Source organism: Callorhinus ursinus, unplaced genomic scaffold (assembly GCF_003265705.2).
Source record: "Callorhinus ursinus isolate GAN/ISIS: 27379988/994484 unplaced genomic scaffold, GSC_fseal_2.0 scaffold6, whole genome shotgun sequence".
Taxonomy (NCBI): Eukaryota; Metazoa; Chordata; class Mammalia; order Carnivora; family Otariidae; genus Callorhinus; species Callorhinus ursinus.
The window spans coordinates 40854853-40881283 of NW_027397068.1; the positions used below are offsets into that span (position 1 = coordinate 40854853).

General features: G+C 35.3%; 2 protein-coding genes across 3 annotated transcripts in view; one reads left to right on the forward strand and one right to left on the reverse strand.

The window, feature by feature from the left end:
- Positions 1–26431, forward strand: part of CLVS2 (clavesin 2) — a 502444-nt gene that overhangs the window by 336610 nt on the left and 139403 nt on the right. The gene's annotated exons all lie outside the window — the stretch shown is intronic.
- TRDN (triadin) overlaps positions 1–26431 on the reverse strand; it is a 356769-nt gene that overhangs the window by 146035 nt on the left and 184303 nt on the right. For both annotated transcript variants that reach the window (XM_073893863.1, XM_073893862.1), the window contains exon 13: positions 1836–1889. In XM_073893863.1, coding sequence (XP_073749964.1) covers positions 1836–1889 — 54 coding nt within the window. The remainder of the gene's footprint in view (positions 1–1835; positions 1890–26431) is intronic.

The following is a 26431-nucleotide window of genomic DNA, read 5'->3' on the forward strand; positions in this document are numbered from 1 at the left end:
TGTGTGTGTGTGTGTGTGTGTGTGTGTGTGTGTGTGTGTGTGTGTGTTTATGAGAGCTTATATTCATTAACCACAATGATTCTTTGAACTGGTAGCCATTTGCTTGAGGAAATGATTCTGAGTTGCATTTTCATGAATAAAATCCCAAAAGTGATAATAATATTTGTTCTGCCTTTCTACAGCCCATAATACTCGTTATACTCTCCTAAAGAAGAATCTGTTTTCTTTAACAACCTGATGATTAAATGAAAATTAAAAATTGGTATCACAGCTCCTAATCACCTGAGTATATGCATTGCTTGTACATAGCATCATTGGGTCAAATGGAACGCAGCCAACCCATTTTACAATATTTAATATGATGATTCTGCACATGGTTGAGTCCAGGTTAAATGCAACCATGTTATATGTTATATGCCGAGGAGTCTGCTACAAGGGTCTTCTGCCCAGTAACAAATGTAACAGCATCTAAATGTATGTCTTTTATCACTAGATATTGTATAATATACCATAGGAAATAAAGCAAAGATTCTATTAGGGGAGGAGTGGGGGAGATGGGTTAAATAGGTGATGGGGATTAGGAGTGCACTCGTCATGGTGAGCACTGGGTGTTGTATAGAAGTGTTGAATCACTATATTATACACTTGAAACTAATATAACACTAACACTGTGTGTTAACTAACTGGAATTAAAATAAAAACTTAAAAACCCGAAAAAATTTCCTCTATTAAATATTTTGCCTTTTATTCCCTAAGTGTGATTTGTAAAGTTTTCATAGATGACAAAGTTCAGAACACTCTGTCCTTCCCTTATATTTTCATCAAATTACTTTTCATGGTTTGAGATTAAGGGTCCTATAAATCATATTCCATTCTGTTCACTTGGAGACACACAGGAGTTAGGATAGCTTTCTCAAAGGATGTGATTTCAGATGCTCTCCCTACTTGTGCTCTCTCTCTCTTTGTCAAATAAATAAATAAAATCTTAAAAAAATAAAAAATAACTTTATAGGAAAATTATTTTAAATAAGTACTTTTCCCAAACTGATGACCAAAAGAATCAATATTTTGGGGTGCCTGGGTAGCTCGTCAGTTAAGCATCCAACTCTTGGTTTCAACTCAGGTCATGATCTCAGGGTCCCGGGATAGAGCCCTGAGTTGGGCTCCACACTCAGTGGGGAGTCTGCTTGAGTTTGTCTCTCTCCCGCTCCCTCTGCCCCTCCCTCTTGTTCTCTCTCTCTCTCTTTCTCTAAAATAAAATTTTAAAAAATAAATAAAATAACCAATCAATATTTTTCTAAAGTTCTCTTAAAGGAAACCACTTTTGATGACCCAAAGATATTAGGAAGTGATGAAACTGATTTTCTCAGATGGCTTATACAAACGAGGGTGATTTCTTCGTAATCATATCTGGAAATTAATTTGTGCAGTCTTAATATAGATGAAATAATATTAATTTAATAACAGTCCAACTGATTTTTCTAATATGACACAAATTGCAAGGTATAACTGAAAACATTGGAAAAATTGTATATTATTTATATATCTCTATCAATCTATCTATCATCTATCAATCTATCTCTGGCTTTTTTTTTTAGAAATATAAGTGAAAGCTCAATGACTGAAACTTGGAGTCAACATACTAATTCTTGGGTCCTTCATGGTTCTTCCAACTACTAAAAAATAAATACTCGAAATGTGTATGTAATGCAACAGTATTTTCTGTAATAACCCAGCAGATGGTGCTATTCTGCAATAAACAGCTTTTGCTTTTGTCAGTAAAGTGCCATGTACTTTTCTTATAAAAAAAGAAATAGAAGTGTTTTATTGCTTACCTTGTGCCGCAACTTTTATAGTTCCTTTTTTGGTTTCAGGAGCTTTCCCTGGATCTTATAAAGAAAAAAGATAAGTTACCATGAAGTACCATTTCAGAAAGTTATATAACCCCCCAAAACAGGGGAGATTAGAAAATCAAAAACAAACATAAAAACATTGCCCTTGGCACTCAGAATTTTTGTTAAGAAAGGTGCACAATTGTTAGAGGGATCACTAAGAAATTAGGTTTATTGAGACAAAAAAAACAAAGTTTCTCAAAACTGCTTGCCTTACTTTTAACTGACCATGGAGCACTTTGCATTTGTTGGGCACCTGAATTTGAAAATCTCAGAATTCTTTGTAAATTATTTCTGTATTATCAGACTTCTGAAATGGATGGAACATTTAGATATAAATAAAGTGGCTCATAGAGGCTCATTGAGGGACTAATAGAACAAAGTCCAGGACAACCAATATCCAGCTCCAGTCCTTGATTCAAGATACCATTCCCTGTCCTGCCTTAGTGTGGTCCTGGGCAGCAGTATGTGTCGTGAGAGAATGAGAAAACTTCACTTTTGAATCTTTCTTCCCTCTTGTCTTAGGGTTTTTGTTTTTATTTTTTCAGAATTTTGTCTTTAAAGAAACAGGACACAAAAACACAGATGACATATATTTAAATGTATTATTTAATTAGTTAGCATGAAAAATAAAGGGGAAATAAAGATTTCAAAAAGCAATGCTTATTTCCCATTTCACTAAATGATGGTTCATGATTATCTTCAGTAAGCTTTCAATAATTAAATTATCATTTAATAATATGGGAAGGAAGATTTGGTCATTTGTTATAGATGTTCACCTTTATTCATTCATTCATCACATATTGATATGGGACCTATTATCTGCATACACTAAGCTATGTGTAAATGTAGTAGCTTATACACATATATACTCAATCTTATGTTTAATTATCATCAAATGTTGATTACAGCTTATTTAATATTACACTTTTAGAGTTATAAAATAAGATTGCATCAGAATAATTTGCAAAGAATCAAAATTTCCATGTTTTTTAGGCAAACAAAAGAGATTTTATGTCTAACTCATCCTTACCTCTTGTTGGTGAGTTAATCATTCATTTATATCATTACAAGGATTATGAAAATGCCAATTTTTCATTCTACTTTTTACAAAAGAAATATTATTTGATTCACATGTGATTTTTATTATTACCCTATTTATTATTCAGAGAAAATATTTTTTGCCAAAATTAAGTTGATTTCATTTTACCTATGATCTCTTTATTATTTTTTTTTTCTGGAGGAAAAATCCATGCCAGCTATATGCTAGTGCTATCTTTGTCACACCCAGAACAAACAGCTTCAATAATTAGTCAAGATTTATATACAGATATTGGAAGTTTTAACTAATGTATTTCTCAGTATTGCTCTAGCCCTATACCTACATGACTAGCATCTAGTAGTCACTTAATAAATATTGGTAAATGAGAAATTAAATGAAAGGATGAAAGGATAGGTCTAAAAGATCACCAGAAGTACCCTAGACTGCTACGGTGGTGTTTCATTCTTTAAGGATCTCGATGTATCGGAGAATTGTAAATTAGTTCCTGATTTTTAAAAAAAAGATTTTAAAATTGCAGTCAGTATAGTACCTTAGAATTTTAACAGCTGTTTTCCTATCTTCTCTCTCTTCTTTATGTTCTCTTAGATCATGGCTCCTAAAATGATCCCTCCACAATGAAGATTCTACCTCACCACCCAGAACACTCAACTGTGAATTAGGAGGAACTTTCTTAGGGCCTTATTACTTCTCCCGTTGATCATTCAGTTACTCTGTCAGATGCTTTCTCCTTCAGCGATGGGTGGTCAGATCATGCCCCTGAATATTCAGCACTTTCCATTTGAGTATCCTGACAGGTGACAGACTTATCTCTCAAGAGTCACATCTTCATTAACCCTACCCATTATCTGTTTGGCTGTGTGCATGTTGAGTGGGCATGTTTTAAGGACTCATACTCTATGGACTCTTTTTTCTGCTATGCCATGGCTCTCCACCCCTCCACCTCCCCCAAATCCACCCATCCACTAATGCACAGTGATAAATTCTAGATAATGTTCCCAGGTAAAATGTGTTATTTTAAAGGGGTCATTCTACAGACAGCGTCCCCCCACAAAGAATGATTTTAATGAAGCTAATTCCCAACTCTGTAGCAGTAAAATATTATTTGTCTTTCATAATTCCATCTACTCTTTCTCTGATCTCAAGCTTTTAAGTAAAAATTAACAGTTTAAAACCAAATGCTTTCCAACAAGTCTGCCAACTTGCGTTCACCCAACATCAGTCTCAAATCTATTGAGGACCCATGAAGAGGTAAGGAGATTTGATATCTGCTGTGTACAACATTTCAGTTTTCAAAACTACAAGGCTTTAAGGAAGGAGTTAACTCTGAGACCATAAATGAACAGCATTAAGGCCACATCAAAAAATTGCAGAAGAGTGAAAATACATCAAATCCATATAAATTCTTATTATGAATAATTGTTCTGTCTTTTATTACTGCCAACTACAAAAGAAACTAACTTTTTATTATGAAAAATTTTAAATATCTATAAAACTAAAGAAGAAAGTATCATGATCTGCATGTACTTAACACCCATTTAATAATTATCAAGTGATGGCCAGTCTTATTTTTCTCTGTATTACCCACTACCTCCTCTACTTGCTTCCCAAATGAAAATTTTATTATGGCAAATGCAAATGATTTTATTGTTCCCAAGATTTTATTTGATAATTTTTATAGTTACATTTTTGAGATCAAATAGAATGATTTAAATAAAAATGCAGAATGATAAGAAAATTCAACTAAAGATTATAATAATTCTGAAATTAATAAATAATATTTTGGACTGCAAAATCAGAGATAGGATGGACCTGGATTAATATGTCAGTATAATTTACTTGGAAATATTTTAGTAGAAAATTATCAGAGAAGTTGGTATCCTTAGGTTCCTGAAATGTGTTTCTATAAATCGTCAAGAAACAGATAAGCCAAATGGAATAGTTCGATTTACAAAATTGAAAAAATATCATGAGTCTGCAAATGTTTTGTTAAGGAAACAATTTTCACATACAGGTTTAAATATTTGTTTAATATCATAAACTTTTCATCTATAGGATTCTTTATACTGACTTCTTTTAATGTCAAATATAAATCCATTGAGTTTTCAAATGTAAGTTTCACATTTTAGTTTTTTTTTAAGATTTTATTTTTAAGTAATCTCTATACCCAATGTGTAGATCTCAAACTCACAACCCTGAGATCAAGAATCGCATGCTGTACCAAGTGAGTCAGCCAGGTGCCCCTTCACATAACTGTAACAGCAAATGGACTGCTACACTGAGTTCAGTGGTGATCTTTGACTAACGGACAGTAGATGAAGAATAGTATTGTAGTGATCATACTTGCATTTTAAATATTTTCTAAGCAAACCTCCAGTTCCCCTCAAAATAAATCATTACATTTGTAATGTTTTTATTCTTTTTTTAAAGATTTTATTTATTTATTTATTTATTTATTTATTTATTTGAGAGTGAGCGAGAGGGAGAGAGAGAGAGAACAAGAGGGGGCTGGAGGGGTAAAGGGTGAGGGAGAAGCAGGCTGCCGCTGAGCAGGGAGCCCAATGGGGGGGCTCTGTCCCAGGACTTTGGGACCATGACCTGAGCCAAAGGCAGATGCTTAACCAACTGAGCCACCCAGGTACCCCTAATGTTTTTATTCTTTAAAGTAAGTTGGGGGGGGGCGCCTGGGTGGCTCAGTAGGTTAAATGTTCCAACTTGATTTCTGCTCCAGTCATGATCTCGTGGTTGTGTGATGGAACGCAGTGCTCAACAAGTCTGCTTGTCTCTCTCCCTCTGCTCCTCCCTGTTCCCCACCACCACCCCACTTGAGCGTGTGTGCTCTGTATGCCTCACTCTCTCTCTCTCTCTCTCAAAAATAAATTTAAAAAATCTTAAAAAAAATAAAGTTGGGAGCGAGCATTTTCTCTTTCAAAAGTAACAATCAATAATCCCTAAGTAACATTTAAATCTCTTCACAAAACAGCAAAATACAAAAGAAAGAGCTGAAGGAAAAAGAGGTGAGTAATCTGACAAAAGCAGGAGAATGAATGGCAGCAGGTGGTCAAGTAGTTAATGGTTCCTGATGACTTGGTCTTCATCCTGGTCATTTCTCCATAACTAGCCCACTGGACTCAGCAGTACAGATTTCTATTTCAGTGTGTGATTATTTTTTAATTATTTACTTACAAAACTATAGCTTCCTACTAATCTATAAATTCCCTGTGATCACAGATGAGTTATTTATTCAACTTCATTACTCTAGCACCTAGCAAAATAAAACTCTCTTTCAAAAACATGTAAGCAACTGATTGCATAAAAAAATCCAATTATAAAAGTGTAAAAAAATCTAATTGACCAGTTTCAAATGAGTCATTAAATTTAAGACTGTTTCATTTTTAAGATGATAAAAAATAATTCAAACTTTTTCTTTTTGATCATTTATCATATGATATGCAAAAGTGCTTTAATTTTAAATTTCAGAACTTTATTTTCACTACATTATAGTGTGACCCTGGCTGCAATTTGGAATTTTTTAGAATTTCACTATTTCAAACAAATTTACAACAGTTTGCATGGATTTGGAAATTTAGGAATTCTGTTTAAAAGCATGACATGAACCAAACATTTCTTTAGGATTCAAATTATGAATCAATTTTCTTTCATTAATTTTCAAAAAAAAAAAAAAAGAAACAGAAACATATCTCCAAAGCCATCTCTTGCTAATTCTGGTAATGGGAAGCATTTAGATTGTTCTTAGGTGAGAAAACTAAACAAAAAAGTCGAATAACTTTTCCACAAACCAGGAAAGAAAGAAATATTTACTGGCTCAGCAGCTAACCTTTGAACCAGCAATATGAAACCTTGATCTATCAAAATATATACAACCTTTTTTGACTAAGATACTAGACTCTAAAGTCAAATCATCCGGCAATATAATGAACTGCTAAATTAAGCCTTAAATCATTGTTTCTATTCTTATAAAATCTAACTTACTATTTTTAGATATAGATACTCCCGAAACAGAGAAAGGTTAACATTTAAGCTAAAAGTTACTATATGCTTAAAAGGCTTAAGCTAAGCCTCTTGTACTTCATAGCTCCAGGAAAGCATATTTCAGAAGCATTGCTTCATCTGAGTATGACAATTACCCTATTGAGATGAAATTAATCATGAAGCAGCCTTTGGCCATCCTGTCTGACCAAGGGGACTGAAGCCTGAAAGGAGGGCCTATTTGCTGCCAGATATGCAAATTGCAAAAGGTGCACAATGCAGTAACATGAATAATTTATCAAAATAATCTGTTATTGCTGGAGGTTAAAAATCTAAATAAACTGGCAGCATCATTTACAATAGGTAGCATAATTTAGCTTCTTTTATTCCCCCAGGAAATTTTTATTTCATCAAGCAATGTATTTTGTTTTAGAATCAAAGTAGTTTTTAACTTAATATCTTAGCATTACAGAGTTTAATTCAGAAAAAAATGATTATTCAATGTCTGCTAAAATATTCCCTTGATTTTTCTTAATCTTTAAAAAAACATACTATCATTTTAATCAAAACCATTCTAAGCATTTCTTAATTTGAAAAAAAAAAAAGAACTTTGATGTTTTCATTAAATGTAAGTCAACATCTATTTATAGTTTCTACACATGGAATCAGCTTTTCCTTATATTATATGGAGAGAATTGAGCATAGGAAAAAAATCTTGAAATTCAGTCAGAATATTCACTGTTGAGTAATGTACATTCCCCAATCATGGCATTGCCTGGTTATCTGGATAGAATGTGGTAAAAAGGAATTTAGAATTTAGAGCTGAAGACCAAGGTATCAATTTATTTAAATGACTAAAAGAAGGGAATTTTTTTTAAAAATAAATAAATGTTATAAATGAGACACAGATCATTTGGCCTTCTATCCTAAAATAAAGATGTCTATATATGTGTGTGTATGTGTGTGTGTGTGTGTGTGTGTGTGTGTGTGTGTGTGTAGGCATGTTAAGGAGAAGGCTGACTCCATTAGGTTAAGAAAAAGCTTCCCTGCCACACAGCTAGTAAAACAATGAAATGCAATATTATCATGGGAAGATATGAGGTTGCATTCTCAGATATGCCAGCTAGAGAGACACCTATCTTAGAGGAGTCCCAGATAAATCTGCCCCAGCTGACCACTCCAGGTCCCTTTCTACCTTCCACAGCACTTTTCTAAAATCAATGACTATGAACACTAGTAAGAGTATTTGAAAAGGTTACCTATATTATGTTTTCATAGCATTTTCTAATTATTTATTTCTTTTTATTACTGAGGCTTATATTGGTAGTCCTCTCTTACCATGAAATAATTATTCCTTTGTTAATATTTTAAAAACAAGTATTCTGACCACCAACCTGAACCAATTCTCTTAGGAAAAGCATACACTTCTTAATACATTTAAGACCCAAATAGCTAGGGTGTCTGGGTGACTCAGTTGGCTAAGCGTCTGTCTTTGGCTCAGGGATCCAGCCCCACATCAGGTTCTCTGCTCAGCAGGGAGCCTGCTTCTCCCTCTCCCTGTGCTTATGCACTCTGTCTCTCTCTGTCAAATAAATAAATAAAATCTTAAAAAAAAAAAGACTCAAGTAACTATTTAATGCTTTCATTAAAATAAATGTTATAGTTTAGAAAATTATTGCTTTCCTATTATAAATGATTTATTTCTTTAGCAAGGTTTGTTTTTGATTCTTTATGCAAAATAAAACAAAACAAAAAAAATTTTAAGGACAGTCAGGTGTTTGAGAATAAGGAGTTTATTGAGAATATAAGCTACTTTATTATACACCACACAGACTCACACACACAATGAAAACAGAATTTCTGACCATTCAGACACATTCTAGTTAAAATTTCAGCCTTAAAAATTAAGTGACACAACTTACACATAGAATGGGGAAGGGTTTCCTCATTAAATGATATCATAGAAGAGAACGGTCTCAGTTCAGTCCTTAAAAAATACCAGTCACTAATGTTCTAACATTAGTAAACAGTGTCTGTGAATATTATCATACTGTTTTTCACTTTTCTAGAAAATAAGAAATGCACACCCTTTTTATCTAATTACCCAATTTGGAAATGTTATATAAATAAACAGAATTGTAAGTGTAAATGTAATTCTACAAAAAAATAATAAGGATAGTGAAGGAAAAAACTGAGAGCAAAGACTGTTTTATTCTTATTTGTATCGTCAGTCTCTAGCAGAGTTCTTGGCACTGAGAAGGCATTCAGTAAATGTTTTTGCATGAATAAATGAATAATGATTAGGAGACAAGGTGTTTGAAAAATCATTGTTATATACCTGAAAATTGTAAACCAAATGGGTAGCAATTATCTTCATAAAATTGCTCAGACTCATTGAGTCTTTATTTTTCTCTACAGTATGGCTGATGTCAAAATCTGAAGATGTTATAATCAGCTTCAAAGAAAATCTAAGTTTCTTGTAAAAATAGCAAGGTTTATAAAATGCAAATTTATTATGCTGATAAGTTAGAATGATTTCCAAAAAGAAGGAATCCTTAACAAAGTGCCCTAAATAAAACAATCTGAGGAAGAATTCAGAGGTGTATTTTTAAGCAAACACTTTCTGCTAAATTTTGTTCTCAGGTTGAACAGAGTGTAGGGAATGAACAACACCTAATTTGATATTAAACGAGAAAATATTTCTCCAAATAATTACTGAGGTCCATCACTCATTCTTTCTTCAATATTTATTGCATGTGTGCTCACTGTGAACAAGGCACCACAACATCTAAATAAATATAAGAACTAGTTCCACTCCTTAGGGGCACTACATGAAAAATGTTAAATAAAGGGTATAGTAATCTGAGTTTTAGTATTGGCAATTTTTAAGGAGGTAGGATATAGATAAATCTTGAAGGAGAAATAGAGTATAGAGCCACAAAAGGGGTGAGGGGAAAAAAGGTGCAAAATGGGATAATCAGTCAATCTGGCTGGGGCAGAAGAATCTGTTTGGTGTTAGTGAGAAGTGAAAATAAAAATTTAAAAATTGTTTAAATGTAAATTATGGTCAAAATAATTCACCTTGAAACTCAGCAAATGGATGTACTCTCTTTCTTCTTTCTTTCTTTCTTTTTATTTTATTTTTTAAAGATATTATTTATTTATTTATTATGGAGAGAAAGCACAAGCAGGGAGAGGCAGAGGGGCAGAAGGAGAAGCAGACACCCACTGAGCAGGAGCCCAACATTGGGCTCAATCCCAGGATCATGACCTGAGCCAAAGGCAGACTCTCAACCAACTGGGCCACCCAGGCACCCCTCAAGTTGCTTTTCCATTGAGAAAATATTAGTAATAAGGTATAAGAACAAGCCAAATAATGTTGGTTTCAACAAGGTCAAAGAAAGGATATTTTAAAAAGGAGGAACTAAACCTCAGCATTAAGAAAAGAAAGAGAGAATTTCTTTTGTTACCTAGATAGTCCCTGGCAACATTAGTGAACATGAATTGGGATGCAGATAAAAGAAAGCCTACATTTTTTGGTGTCAGTCTCAGCCTATCAATAACCAGTGCTGTGAATAGACTGGCCCTTGTGGTTCTTATTATGATGGCAAGACGCCCTTAGCAACAACCATCAGGGAACTTTGAAAAAAAAAAAAAAACAGTTTGTTACTTAGAAGTTCTGGAAATTACATGGCATATCTGGGGCCAAACAGTGAGGTTGCCAGGGAGATAGAGAGAGAATGAGAGAGAGAGAGAGGGAGAGAGTAAGCAGGCAGGTCTGGGGTTCTTGCTTTTATTGGTATCACGCTGGATGGACCTTGTGGAAATTATGCTAAGTTAAATAAGTCAGACAGAAAAGGACAAATACTGCATGATTTCATATATATGTGGAATCAAAAAAACAAAATGAAAAAACGAAACAAAATTCATAGATACTGAGAATGGAATGGTGGTTGCTAGATGGGAAAGGGATTAGGGGTTGGGAGCAACAGGGCATCAAGGGTTACAATCTTCGAGCTACAAAATAAGTTATTGGGGTGTAATGTACAGCCTGATGACTATCGTCAAAAATATCACATTACATACTCGAGGATTGCAAAGAGAGTGAATCCTAAAAGTTCTCATCACAAGAAAAAAAAAAACTTGTTTTGTAATTTTGGATGGTGATCGCTGGTAACTAGACTTACTGTTGTGTTCATTTTTATACTATATAAAAATATCAAATCATCATGTTGTACACCTGAAACTAATATAATGTTATATGTCAGTTATATCTCAATAAAGAAATCCATTAACCATAGGGTTTTGCAAGCACTCTTTTTTTTAAAACAGTACACAAGGGTTCCCTTTTCTCTACATCCTAGTAAAGACTTGTTAATTCTTGTCTTTTTGATAACAGCTATTCTAACAAGTGTGAGGTGAAATCTCATTGTTGTTTTGATTTGCATTTCCCTGATGATTGTTGATGTTGAACATCTTTTCATTTGTCTGTTTTTAAGTCTGAACTCCTTCCAAAACTCTAACTTTTTACTCCCCCCCAACATTTATGCTTTTGTTTCCACATTTTACATATTTTTGTGTTTCTTTTAACTAAATATTGTATAGTTAGTTGTACTATTTTTGTCTTTTAACCTTCATGCTATCTTTGCAAGTGATTCATCTACTACCTTTAATATATATTTACCTTTACCAGTAAGATTCATACTTTCATATGTTTTCTTGTTACTAATTAGTGCCCTTTCTTTCCAGCTTAAAGAAGTCCCTTGAACATTTCTTGTAAGGCCAGTAGTGATATTGAACTCCTTTTGCCTTTGCTGATCTGGAAAACCCTTTATCTCTCCTTCGGTTCTGAATGATAACCTTGCTTGGTAGAGTACTCCTTGTTAGATTTTTTTTTTCCTTTCAGCATATATTTCCTTTGAATACATTGTGCCATTCCTCTGGTCTGCAAAGTTTCTTTTTCTTTTTTTTAAAGATTTCATATATTTATTTGAGAGAGAGACAGAGAGAGAGAGAGAGAGAGAGAACATGAGCAGGGCAAGGGGCAGAGGGAGAAGCAGACTCCCTGCTGAGCAGGGAGCCCGATGTGGGGCTCAATCCTGGGACTCCAGGATCATGACCTGAGCTGAAGGCAGACACCTAACTTACTGAACCACCCATGTGCCCTTGGTTTGCAAAGTTTCTGTTGAAAAATTTGCTGATAGAGTCTTATGAGAATTCCCTTGTAGGTAACAAGTTGTTTTTTTGTCTTGCTGCTTTTAAGATTCTCTCTTTAACTTTTGACACTTTAATTATAATGATTCTTGGTATGGATCTCTTTGGGTTCATCTTACTTGGAACTCTCTGGGTTTCCTGGATCTCGATGTTTGTTTCCTTCCCAATGTGAATCTTCTTCATATATAGTCAAAACACTTTTCAAAGTGCTGCTTTTGTACTAAATGCATCTGTACTCAAACTCTTTAACTCAGCTCTCAACAGCCTTTTGGTCTCTAGGATGCAAGTCCTATTGATTTTCTCTCTGATGCAGATACCAAGGGTTGAGGTGCCTTATGTGAGCACAAACCCCTCACTTTTCAGGGACAAGCTCCAGATTTGTGAGATTCCCTCTGACTGTGGTGGGCTTTTTGGTGAGACCACATTTCTGCCTCTTCTACCCATCTCAGAGTGGTCCATTTATAGTCTGTTGTTAGACTAGTTTTCAGGTATTTTTCAGAGAGAATTGTTCCATATGTAACTGTAGATTCAGTGTGTGTGTGTGGTGGAAGTGGGTTCAGGATCTTCCTATGCCCCATGTGGATCACCCCATCAATATATTTTAAGGATGAGGAAACCGAGGAAGAGAGCCATTGAATAGTTGTGTGACATTGGCAAATAATTCAAATATAGAGAACATCCCATCCCAAAGTAGCAGAGCACACATTCTTCCCAAGTGCACATGGAATAGTCTCCAAAATAGGTCACGTGTTAGACCACAAAACAAGTCTCAATAAATTCAAGAAGACTCAAATCCTATCAAGCATCTTCTCCAACCACAACAGTGTAAAACCAGAAATCAATTACAAGAAGAAAACTGGAAAAATCACAAATATGTGAAGATTAAAAAATACGCCACAGAAGAACCAATGGGTCAACAAAAAAAAAAATCAGAGAAATTAAATATACCTTGAGACAAATATATATAGAAATACAAAATACCAAAATATATGGGATGCAGCAAAAGCAGTTATAAAGGGCAAGTTTATAGCAATATAAGCCTACCTCAAAAACCAAACAAACAAAACATCTCAAATAAACAATCTAATTTTTCACCTAAAGGAATTAGAAAAAAGAACAAACAAAACCCAGAGTTACTAATAAATAACAAAAATCAGAGCAGAAATAAATGAAATAGTGACTAAAAAGATAACAGAAAAGATTAATGAAACTAAGAGCAGACCCTTAAAAAGAGAAATAAAATTGACAAACATTTAGCTAGTCTCATCAAGAAGAAGAGAGGGCTCAAATAAATAGAATCAGAAATAGAAGAGGGCAAGTTGCAACAGATACCACAGTAATACAAAGGATCATAAGAAAGTACCATGAACAATTGGGCACCTGGGTGGCTCAGTAGGTTAAGGGACTGCCTTCGATGATGATCGATCATGATCCTGGAGTCCCAGGATCGAGTCCCGCATCGGGCTCCCTGCTCAGCAGGGAGTCTCCTTCTCCCTCTGACCCTCCCCCCTCTCATGCTCTCTCTCTATCATTCTCTCTCTCTCTCTCTCTCAATAAATAAAATAAAATAAAATTTAAAAAACTTAAAAAAAAAAGAAAGTACCATGAACAATTATACACCATCAAGTTGGACAACCTAGAATAAATGAGTAAATTCCTGGGAACATACAATCATCAAAGACTGAATCATGAAAGAATAGAAAATCAGAATAGACACATTACTTGTAAGGAGATTGAATCAGTGATCAAAATATTCCCAGCAAACAAGAGCCCAGGACCAGGTAGCTGCACTGGTGAAATCTACCAAACACTCAGAGAATATTTAAGGCCTATTTTTCTCAAACCCTTCCAAAAAACTGAAGAAAAGAGAATGCGTCCAAATTCCTTCTATGAGGAGCATTGCCCCAGTACCAAAACCAGACAAGGACACCATAGGGAAAAAAAAATTACAGATTAACATCTCTGGTGAATATAGATGCAAAAATCCTCAACAAAATATTTATGAACTTAATTCAATGATACATTAAAAGAATCAAAAATCATGATCACATGGGATTTATTTCAGATATGCAAAGATTGTTCAACATTTGCAAATCAAGTGACATGATACACCACATTAAAAAGAAGGATAAAAACTATATGTTCATCTCAGGGAGACTGGGTGGCTCAGTCGCTTGAGCTCCAGACTCTTGGTTTTAGCTCAGGTCTTGATCTCAGGGTTGTGAGATCAAGCCCCACTTCAGGCTCTGCACTCAGTGGGGAGTCTGCTTGATATTCTCTCTCTCCCTATGCCCCTCCCCGTGTGCTCTCTCTCTCTCTCAAATAAATAAATAAATCTTTAAAAAATCATCTGATCATCTCAATTGATTCAAAAAAAGCATTTGATAAAGTTCAACATCCATTTATGATTATAAGAAATCTCAACAAAGTCAGTATAGAGGTAACATATTTCAACATAATGAATGCCATATATGTCAAGTTCACAACTAATATAATACTCAGTGGTGAAAAGCTGAAAGCTATTCCTCTAAGATCAAGAACAAGACAAGGATGCCCACTCTTGCTTCTTTTATTCTGTGTAGTATCAGAAGTCCTAGCCAGAGCACTTAGGCAACAAAAAGAAATGAGGCATCCAAATTGAAAAAAGAAGAAATAAATCTGTCTCCATTTGTGGGCAACATAATTTTGTATATAGAAAACCCTAAAGAATCCACCCTAAAACTGTTAGAACTAATAAATTCAATGGGACAACATCAAATTAAAAAGTTTCTGCATAGCAATGGAAACCATCAATAAAATGTAAAAGCAACCTCTTAAATGGCAGAAATTTTTGCAAATCATTTATCCAATAAAGGGTTAATATCCAAAATATATGAAGAACTCATACAACTCAATAGCAAAAACCCAAACAATCCCAATTAAAAAATGGGCAGAGGATCTGAACAGACATTTTTCCAAAGAAGATGTACAGATAACCAGAACGCACATGAAAAGATGCTCAACATCACTGATCATCAGGGAAATGCAAATCCAAACCACAATGAGACTTTATCTCACATCTTTCAGAATGACTATTATCAAAAAGATGAGAAATAACAAGTGCTGGCAAAGATAGAGAAAAGTAGACTCTCATTCACTGTTAATGGGAATGTAAATTGGTGCAGCCACTATGGAAAACAGTATGGAGGTTCTTCAAAAAATTAAAAATAAAACTACCATATGATCCAAAAATTCCACTTCTGAGTCCCTAAAGAAAATAAAACAAACAAAACATAACACTAATTTTAAAAGACATACGTGTCCCTATGTTCATTGCAGTTTTTATTTACAATAGCCATAACATGGGAATAACCTAAGTGCTCCTCAATGGATGAATGGGTACTGATATATACATATGTATACTGATATATACATATATACACACACCCATACACAATGGAATAGTACTCAGCCTTAAAGAATAATGGAATCTTGCCATTTATGACACCTTGGATAGAACTTTGCTAAGTGCACTAAGTAAGATAAGAGAAAGGCAAATATCATATGATTTTACTCTATATGGAATCTAAAAAACAAAACAAATGAAGAAAAAAAACAAAACAAAACCAAACTCATAGATATAGAGAATAGAACAGTGGTTGTCAGAGGGCGTGGGAGTAAGTGAAGGGGGTCAAAAGGTACAAACTTCTAACTACAAAATAATTCATGGGGATGTAATATACAGTGTAATAACTCTAGTCAATAATAGTGCATTGCATACTTGAAAGTGGGAAAGAGTAAATCCTAAAATTCTCATCACAAGAAAAAAACTATTTTTTGTAACTTTATATGGTGATAGATGGTAATTAGACTTATTGTGGTGATCATTTCATAATATCTACAAATATCAAATCATTATGTTGTACACCTGAAACTAATATAATGTTATATGTCAACTATACCTCAATAAAAAAAGAAAAATTATGTTAACAATGATACTTGGTTTCACATTGTTAGTACATAAGTTAATACATTGAAAATGCTTAGAACAGGACCTTATGATAGTGTTTAATACCTATTTGCTCAGTGTTATTTATTTTGTTCAACACAACATCACATGTACAATATTCAATCACCAAACTCTCTGAATATAAGTGAAGCATCTCAGTATGAATAATAGTAAGTAATCACTTGAATAAGAAGTCATATTTTATATCCCCTAATAAAGTGGAAAACTCTGATTTCTCTGTCTTAGAGAAGTAACAATATTAATGAGTTATTTTGCAACCCACATATGTAAATTAATTTCTATACTTGACAATTTCAGAAGTAGCCATCCATACTCTTTGTTTGAATCTACAGAATGCATTTCTTAAGAGTAATATAATGAAAAAGAGTAATATTCTCTGGTGAGTAAAATTTTTTTTTAAAGATTTTTTTATTTATTTTAGAGAGAGAGAGAGCATGAGTGGGAGGGACAGACGGAGAGGGAGAGAGAATCTCAAATAGAGTCCTCACTGAGCGTGGAGCCTGACGGGGTCAGTCTCACAACCCTGAGATCGCGACCTGAGCCGAAACCAAGAGTTGGATGTACCATCCAGGCACTCTGAGTAAAATGATTTTACATGTGATTTATTACACTTTAAAGTAGGATACATGCCGTGCTAGTCCAACAGATACTCTTCTCCACAAAAAGAATTTAAGGTTCGAAGAACTCTGAGAAGCACTGTATACAAGATGTTACCTTTCTAGGATTACACCATGATTTAACATGTTCCAGACAGAAATTCTATAGTAGTGAAACAATCTGTTAACTCATTGTTTCCTAAACATATTTGATGATATAACTCTTCTTTGATATAATACCCATTAATGAGAACATGCATTAGGTGATGTTACTCCTAAGAATGTATACTCCTTGCTTTGCTCTAACACTAATCACAATAATAACACTATCCAGTCACTTGGTGATTCAGTCAATAGATACGTAGTGAGTACCTATCGTCAACTGTACCTGTGTTGAATATTTTCAGTTTACAAGGATTGCTAACATATATTCTTCTATTCAGTCAACAAGATGGATAGTCGCCAGCAATTCAGCTTTCACAGACCTTCAAAAGCATGTGGATTGGTGAAAAGAACATAAATATTGTACTCAAAAAGGGCAAGTTTTGAATCCCAGCTTTGCCATTTACTATTTTATACCCTTGAGCATGCTTAGGTTTTCAAAGGCTCAAACTGCAGTGAGGATTAAATGAGGTGACATATGTAAAGTACCGAGCACAATACTTTGAACATAATAGGCACTTGCGAATGTATGCTTTCTTCACAGTCGCTTTTGAATGCCGGCAGAGAAACAAATTCTGGGTATGGACAGTATTTAATTCACCTTAATTTTGAACAGAGGCATAATATTCACTTTGTACTGTGCCTAGCTCTGTCAGTTAAAACAGAGAGGTGATTTAAAAAAACCAAAAAAAAACAAAAAACAGAGCTCAGATCTAGCAAGAGACCATGAAATAGCCAGTATGTGGGCTACATTCCATTTTGAATACTTTATTATGGGAACTCATAGGATGGGGGGGTGCACATACCTACCCAGAGGTGCAGGAAGGCACAAGATTTTATGAAAATAAGAATTAGATGCTTTCATGTGAATAAAAGTTATTCAAAAACGAACAGATGGAGAGGTGAAGATAAGGGTTCGAACAAAGAAAGAAGCTTCTGAAAAACCCAAAAGCATGAGAAAATGGGATGACTTAAGTGATTGGATATAATTTTGTGTAAGAAAGTGGTTATCAAGAGATGAAGCTAGAGATAGATCAAGAAAGGCACTGAAACCCTTACATTCGGATTTCATCCTAAAGACAAAGTATTTAGACAAAGCTTCGACAGGTGTAAGTAGACAGTGAAATAATCAGATATGCAGTCAATGAGACTATGTAATGTAGAGTATGTGTTTAATGTGAATTACAGATTGTGGAGGACCAGCTGAGAAGAATAAAGCAGTGTTCCAGACTAGAGGTAATGGTGGACTGGACTAGAACGGAAGCGGTGGAGACCAAGAGCAGACGGCAGGTGTGAGAGAGACTTGATAAGACGTGTCTCTATGCCCAAGTGTAGGCAGTAACGCACACACAATGCGTTCCTTCTCCTACCACAGGCACCTAGCCACAGGGCAATAAAAATATTGTTCATGTACTTGCCAAAATTACCAAATAACTTTATACAGAAAACTAAAAGAATGATCAACAAAGAAACAAAATGAGCCAAAATATATCATTAAGATGAACTACAACACTTACTGTATTTTTTACTTATTGTAGTTTCTCATTCATTGAACCCAAATGTTACACATATTTACTGTGTACCTACAACATGCAGCTAGGGAATTTATAACAGTGACAATAACAATTTAATACAGGTCAATGGAAAGATATGTTTGCACTAATTAAACTATAGTTATTTATGCATAATTTTGCTAAAATAAGAATGGGTTACAGCATTGTTTATACATATCTGACGGTCATAAATACCATAATTGAAAAGGTAGCTTTGGAATAGGGTGTATAATTAAGAGGAATAGATGAAATAAAGAAATGCAAAGGCTTAATCCTTCTGAAGTTCACATCCTGTATTCCTTTCCCTTATTGTTTCTAAATTTTGCTTTAACAATGTAATAAAATGATATCTATTGCCTGCTAACATATTTCAGCACTGTGCTAGGCATTTTGACAATTGTTACACTCCATTCTAATGTAACATAAGGTCAAATTTGATATTTACACCCAAAAGAATGCCTGTCACATACCTGGTATTCAATAAACGTTGTTGAATTTATGAATAAATGCTTTATAACATAGGTTGACCCAGTAAATAAAGGGCCCTTCACACAACTTGATGAACTGGCATATTAAGAGGAGCATCTAAGAGTAGAGACTGGAGAGAATGGAATTACTTTTCATGATTTAGTGAGAACTTTTGGAATGCCTGGAGACCATCCAAAAGTGAGGAGGTGAGGGAGGACAAGTGAGGGGAACAGAAAGGAGGATGAGAGTTAGAGAGATGACAGGTTGATGGAGGCTACCTGAGAAAGGGCACTGGAGACTGTCCAAAGGACATTAAATAGGAAATAGTCCATATTTAATCTGTATTTGTTACTAATGTTATGCAGTGATCCCTGCCCCATCACACAGACATGCATCCTACCATCCATAAGCTCCTTTTTTAAAATTCAACTCTTCACATACATAGTTTGTGTGAATGGATTTTGTGGAAATGAAAGAAAAGCGCTGGACAGCATGAGGAGGATTAACAAACCAGCCTACTAACTGAACAAAATAGGTACTAACAGAGCTCACAGCCAGAGGTGGTCCTGAGCATATTAAGCTCCAGTACTTTGAAGAAAACGAGGGCAGGCTTTGGATTTTTATGGGGCATCGGTACATTAGATCCAGTTCGTAGCAGCTTAGGAGAACCCGGTTATATTTTCGGAAATTTCTCCAGCTGATCAGTTTCACATTGATAGCTTCATATTGGCCATGGTGGGATTATTTACACCATGGAAATGAGCAAATGCTAATTCAGTGCTATAGTTTTCTCCCAAAAAGCCAGATTAACAGCACACTACGGAAATTTACCCAACTCTTAGGAAGTACAGGAACCCTGACTTCTGTGTTAACTAAAACTACAATTTATATTCTGTGTCTGTGATCTCAGATAAACGAGGAAGTGGGGTGGGAGGCAAAGAAAGGACTAGTGAATTTAAAGAGGAGGCTGTGCTGGTCAATAAGGCACCACTAGCCACATCTGACTTTTTAAATATAAAACTAAATTAAAGTAGGAATTCAGCTTCTCAACAGCATTGGTCATATTTCAAATGTTATAAGGCACATGTAGCTATTGGCTACCATTTTCAACAGCACAGATATGGAACATTTCTATCAACAGAGAAAATTTAACGGGTAGTTGCTAATAGGTCATCTAATTTAAAAAATTTTGGGGGGTTTCAGAATCTTCCAGTCATTTTGGCATAGCTTTTTGATGAAGTTGTAAACATCCTTCTTGATCTCGATATTCTTTAAACAAGATACCTGATCATTACTGATTATGTCTTTATCAAAGGTTACACGAAGTTTTTAGAAGGGTTCATCTAAAAACTTAACAAAACTCTAACATGTAGCTTTTAATAATTTTCATGAATGGATATTTTGTAATAAAAATGTTAGAAGTTTAAGTTAAATAATATCCATTTTTTAAACCAGAAAAATAAGAATACACATAATGTAAAAAACTCATAAGAAATAAGGAAAATGACTGGGGCATTAGCAATTACCTAATTTAAAATTTGACAGCTTCCAGTAGGTTGGAATGCAAAAAATTGTCTAAAACATTCAATAACTCTCTTTGTTCAAGCATTGCACTATCTATGTTTACTTGATGGAGAGGTGGCAGTTGGGAATGAAAAATCACATTATGTAGAAAATAAGATTTAAAAAAAGTAATATAAGAAATCAAAAGATAGTAAATAGTATTTAATGGTGAAATTTGATTTATAAAAATAAAAGTCTTTAAAAAGCTTAGAACCTGTGCAATGAGATTCTGTGAAAACATCATTTAAAGGGTTTTATCACACAGTGCTCAACAAATTCTCAGTGCTGAGGGCAAGGGGAGAAGTAATGGTAATCACATAAGCATCCCAGGCTCCTAGCCAGTGGGTCTTGGGAGTAAAACTGCTGGCGGAGGGAGGGAATGGCTTGCTGAGCCAAAGCTTGAACACATCACCCTGTATACACTCCTCAAGAGATTCTCAAAAATGCTTCAAGTGCAGAGAACTCTACAGACCTGTAATCTCTGACATCAAATCCTCAAATTATAGGCACCACTCTAATTGGGACTATATCTGAAATAGTAACTTGGTGAAGGACCAGAAAATAATGATTATTAAAAAATGAGAATTTTTTTTAACAGTTATAGTATAGTACCATGACTCAAAGTTACTTAGGAGTAACTAAAGCACTCAAGGAGAGGTATTAATTCTTTCTGGTTAGATTGCATTGATGACTTCACAGCCTGAAAAAAAAAAAAAAAGGACATCCTGGAAGAATAAGTAGGGCATTGTAAGGAAAGCACTCAACAACGAGTGATGTTTGATAAAGCCAGCTGGCAAGTGAATATAGGTCCCAGCAAGCATTCTTTTCCACACAAAATTGTTATAAATCTTATTGACTTTGAAGATGTGCTGGCCTAATAGGATATCAAATGTGTCACAAACCACTGATGAATCATGAATGGGCTTCCTACAAATAAAGAAATATTCAGTAGTGCCACAAGTCACTCTCTTTTTCAAGGATGATGAAATCCAGACTGTCAGGAAATGGTGAAGCTCTGTAGACACCATGACATTCTCTACCAGGCTCAATAAGTCAACTCAACACTGTTAGGTGTTGGTAAGGAGAGGTCCTTGGGATCACTAGTAGTCCCTTGTGTTCAGTCCATTCTCTCCCTTTTAATCACATATCACAAGGCACCTTTTCAAAAGTTTCACTACACATGCACTGTGTACATGATTTTTCTGATCTTCCAGTTTACTACCTGATAAAGAATTAAGGATAAATTTTCAAGTCTTAATTTTGGTGAACCTATGCTAGGTCTTTGTGATTAGTACTTGGCCTAGGTTCCAATAAATCATCTTTTACTAATACTTTCTGAAATATGGACCAAGGTTAACACTAAGTTTAAGCGATCCTTTTTTATAGAGTTTTTAAAAATTCTAGAACCACTGAAACATGACTAAACCACAAAATAAGTTTTTAAAAAATCACTATACAGGATCTATAGGAACACTTGGAAAAATTTGTGAGTTAGAGAGTTAAAATATGTGAGTTAGAGTTAGCTGGTTGAATAGGAAATAAGTAAGTATATATGCAAACTAAATTTAAAATGATACACAGTACATAATAAGGAAAAAGCCAATATATACACATTTGGTGATTTGTGTAATGGTTGTACCAAAATTTGCCTCTTTAGGGATCCTGTTCACAAGTAGTAATGCAAGAATCTTTTCATTATTGCTGAGAAATGACTACCCTAGGATAGCATTACTACTGACATCATTCTCCTAGGTAAAAATATAATGACAATAATATAATTTTGAATATCATTCCATTTCCCATGTATCTACATACAGAAACTTTAACTTAAATCAATTTTTAAAATAGTTACACAGCTAAGAGGTAAGCCCAGATAATTTCGAAATTTTTCCATTCGTTCATTCATTCATTCATTCGGCAAGTATTAATAGATCATCTACTCTGTGCCACATGCCTCTCTAGGCTCTAGAAACACAATAATTAAACACCCAAAGGCTTACCCTCATGGAATTTCAATACTTCTCAGTAATGCACATGTTTGTGGGATATGCCAGAACAGTGCTTACTACAAAGGAGGTATTCAATCAAATGCCTCTTGAATAATCAGACTAAACCATCCTTACAAGCTGCTTGTTTTTTTCATAGGTAACTTTTCCACAAGACATAATTTGACCTTCAGCATACCCAGCAGTATAAACAAAACCCATAATAATGATAAAAATAATGATCATCCCATTGCCTGCTTATTATATGCCAGATACTATGTGAGGCATCTTACCTACTTTTTCTCATTAAATCTGCACAACACCTTCTTGAGCAGAGAATTGGTAGTCTCTCCACATGAGGAAACGAGTGATCTTCTACAAGCTTGTGTCGACTAAGCCAAAACTCAAAGCCGTGATGCCTGAGTCCACAACCCTTGAGATAATATGCTATGTAATGTTAAAACATAGTTATTTCTTTCCTGTTAATTCATTTACATTTATTAGGTAAATGCTATGTAAAAGAAGTCCATGTGCTAGCCAAATAATCACACTACAAAATAACTCCCACAATAAGAGAATATGGGGTAGTTTTTCTCTGGATTCAAGGGGATTTTAGTCATATACTTGAGAAAGGTAGATGGTACCTCACTGGTGAATAGACATTAGATTCACTTCAACTGAACAAAACTTTATCTAATACTACATGAATGGAATTATATATGTAGACAAAAATAACTTTGTTGGACTGAACTAAAAAAATTGTTGAAAGCACAGAATTGCATCAGCCAGTATTTTCGCAGAGTTTTAAAATTCATTCTTGTTCTATATGTACTCAAGAGATTAACTCACCTAGGGCAATGAGTATCACTGAAAGCTTTATTACCCTTGGGCCTAAATGCTTTCCTTTTTGCAAATACTCTAAGATAAGAGAATTATGTTCACAAGTGTGGCCATCAGATGGCACTAGCCTTTTCCTTTTCTGAAGAGAAGATTTTATATGCAAAATTCAGTGACTGCAATGTCACTAAAGGTGAGGGGACAGAGCAAGAGGCAATTTAAACAGCTTTTCTAACCCCCAGAGGACATGAGGAATATTTATATCATTCCTTCTAATTATTTTTTCACTTGTATAATTGCTTAAACTCATCTGTACTCGACCCTTTGAAAAAGCTCCCCATCCGACTTGGGACAAAACCCTTCATGATGCAGATCTCCACAACTCTGTGTGACCTCGCCTCTTACCACTCTGACCTCCCTCATGCTGTTCCAGCCACACAGCTTCTTTCACTGTCCCTTGATATTTGGGGCATTCACATTTCCTCTTTCCTTTACATGGAACTCTTTCCACTGATGTGTGCAGAGCTCACTCCCTCACTTCGTTCAAATCTCTGCTCAGATAGCAATACCTCAGAGAGGCCTTCCCAGACTGCCCTGCAAAAAACAGCAGCTTCCTTACTCTCTACTCCCTTACCCTCTTATTTCCTCAAAACACTTATCACTCCCAGATATCATGCTACATTCCTTTTATTGTCTGTTTCCTTTATGAGATTGTGAAGTTCTATAAGGGCAAGGACTTGGTCTTTTTACCATTATTCTTAAAGGCATCAGGAAGGGTGACTCTCATGGTAAGACTCACATAAGCAAATGAATGAATGAGTGAATGAATAAAGGAAGGAACATCTAGCGAGAAGTGGGAAATCCATAAATCATTTGTCAAGAATGCAGATTTACATAGCAAAAGCATCATTCCCAGTCTTAGGTTTCTTCTTATACCTGTTTCATAAGATCTATTATGATATATTACATAAAATTTTCTAGGGATGCCTGGGTGGCTCAGTTGGTTAAGCGTCCAACTCTTGATTTCAGCTCAGGTCATGATCTCAGGGTTGTGAGACTGAGCCCCACACTCAGCGGGGAGTCTTTTGGAGATTCTCTCCCTCTCCCTCTGCCTCTCCCCCATGTGCTTTGTCCTTCTCTCTCTTTCTCTCTCTCAATCTATAAAATAAATAAATAAATCTTTTTTAAAAATAATAAAATAAAATGTTCTAAATTATGAGGTAGGCATGTTAAACATACCTTTCAAATTCAAGTATTGTTGGCCTAAACTCCTATATACAAAATTACCATTTTATTGTTACATATTTCTTCGGATATTAATGTTTTCTGACCCTATCACCAAAATCACAGAATGCAATATGATTTTACTTTCAACTAACTGAGATAACAGTGGCTTTTTTCTCTCTCTCTTTTTTAAGATTTTATTTCTTTATCTGACAGAGAGAGACACAGCGAGAGAGGGAACACAGGCAGGGGGAGTGGGAGAGAGAGAAGCAGACCCCCTGCCGGGCAACAAGCCCTGCTGCGGGGTTCGATGCCAGGACCCTGGGATCATGACCTGAGCTGAAGGCAGACGCCCAAGGACTGAGCCACCCAGGCACCCCAGCAATGGCTTTTGATGTACAGACTCAAGGATGCAAGTATTCTTTATATTCTAATGCATGAAGGCTAGGAAAAATGTATATAAATAACATTGCATGAGGAGTTGTTTTTGTATTGTTTCGCAATTGGAAATATGGTCATAGAGGCTCCTTTAATGTCTATATAAAGCAGAACCAAAAAGGTCAACCAATGAGAAGAGAGAAGATTTTTTTTCCCTCATTCCCCCATGTATCTTTGCCCTTTTGTACTGTAAATTGCAGGGGCTGGCATTTAAATGCACAATGTCAAAGGCAAAGCACTTGCATTCAACCTATACTGAAAGACAGCTGGCAAGGGGCAAAAAGAAAAATACTGCCCTAAAACCTTCCAAGGCAAAAACTGCCTATTGCACGTACCGCCTCTCTGGTTTCTCCTAGTATGGTACTTGCCCTGTGGACAAAGAAGAAGTAGCCAAAGGAGCACTTTCTTTCCAACAGAGTTAACAGTGATATTCCACCTCTGAGACCAATAACCCCTCCTAGCTGCCTTTGTTAAGCAAAGACACCAGAGACGATGATCTGAACCATTTCAGCCCTTAAATCACGTTTGTAACAACAGCTATTTTTGTCCAAGGCTAATTCTACATTTTGCTTATTTGGCTCTCACAAGTAAAATTACTCATCCAGGACTGGGTAGGTGTAATGCACAAATGGAAGCAGGATTCAGACACTAATAAGGACATGCTGTAATAATTTCGACCAGAGGCAGCTTGTCATAATGGGCAGGGTAAGTGTGACAGTTATTTCCCTGGTGTAGGAATACAAGCCAGCTGGCAAGGAAGGGTGGATGTTCACACTATTGTCCTCCAGCGACTCAGTAGGAAAGAGACTAAAAACACCGGTTTGTGCTCACATCATCAAATATGTCTTCAGCTGTTGTTTCACAGATTGTGTGTGTGTGTGTGTGTATGTGTGTGTGTGTAGTTAAACTAAACAGCTGACAGACAAGTTATTGCATCAAGAAATTGCTAAATCCAATCATAAAGTTTTTTTAAAAAATGTTTAAATTTAGAGAGAAAAAGTAAGGAGCATTTACCCAAGTTTCTAACCTTTTTTTCCCCTGTTCCAGCATAAGCGATGGTGACGGGCATTCTCCCATCACCAACGTTGACACCCTAAGGGCAGTGATCATCACCTCTTCACACGTATCCAATTCCCACGGAAGAGCCTCATGGAATCTCAGGTAGTTTGACAAAGTCTCCTCTTCCAAGGTACTCCTTCCTCCAGCTTGGTCCCCGACCTCAACAAATAGCCTCTGATGCTATTCCAACCTCTCAGTTTATCAAGGCAAAGCCAAAGCCTGGAATGAGAGACTTGCGTAAGGTCATGCAGCTAGTGGCTGGATTAGACCTTGCATTTAGGCTTCTGATTCCCGGCAGAGGATTCTGTTTCAGTGCTCATGGCTACTTCCTTTATAAACTTTAATGAGTATTTTTCTTTACCTGGTGTTATGGACTGAATG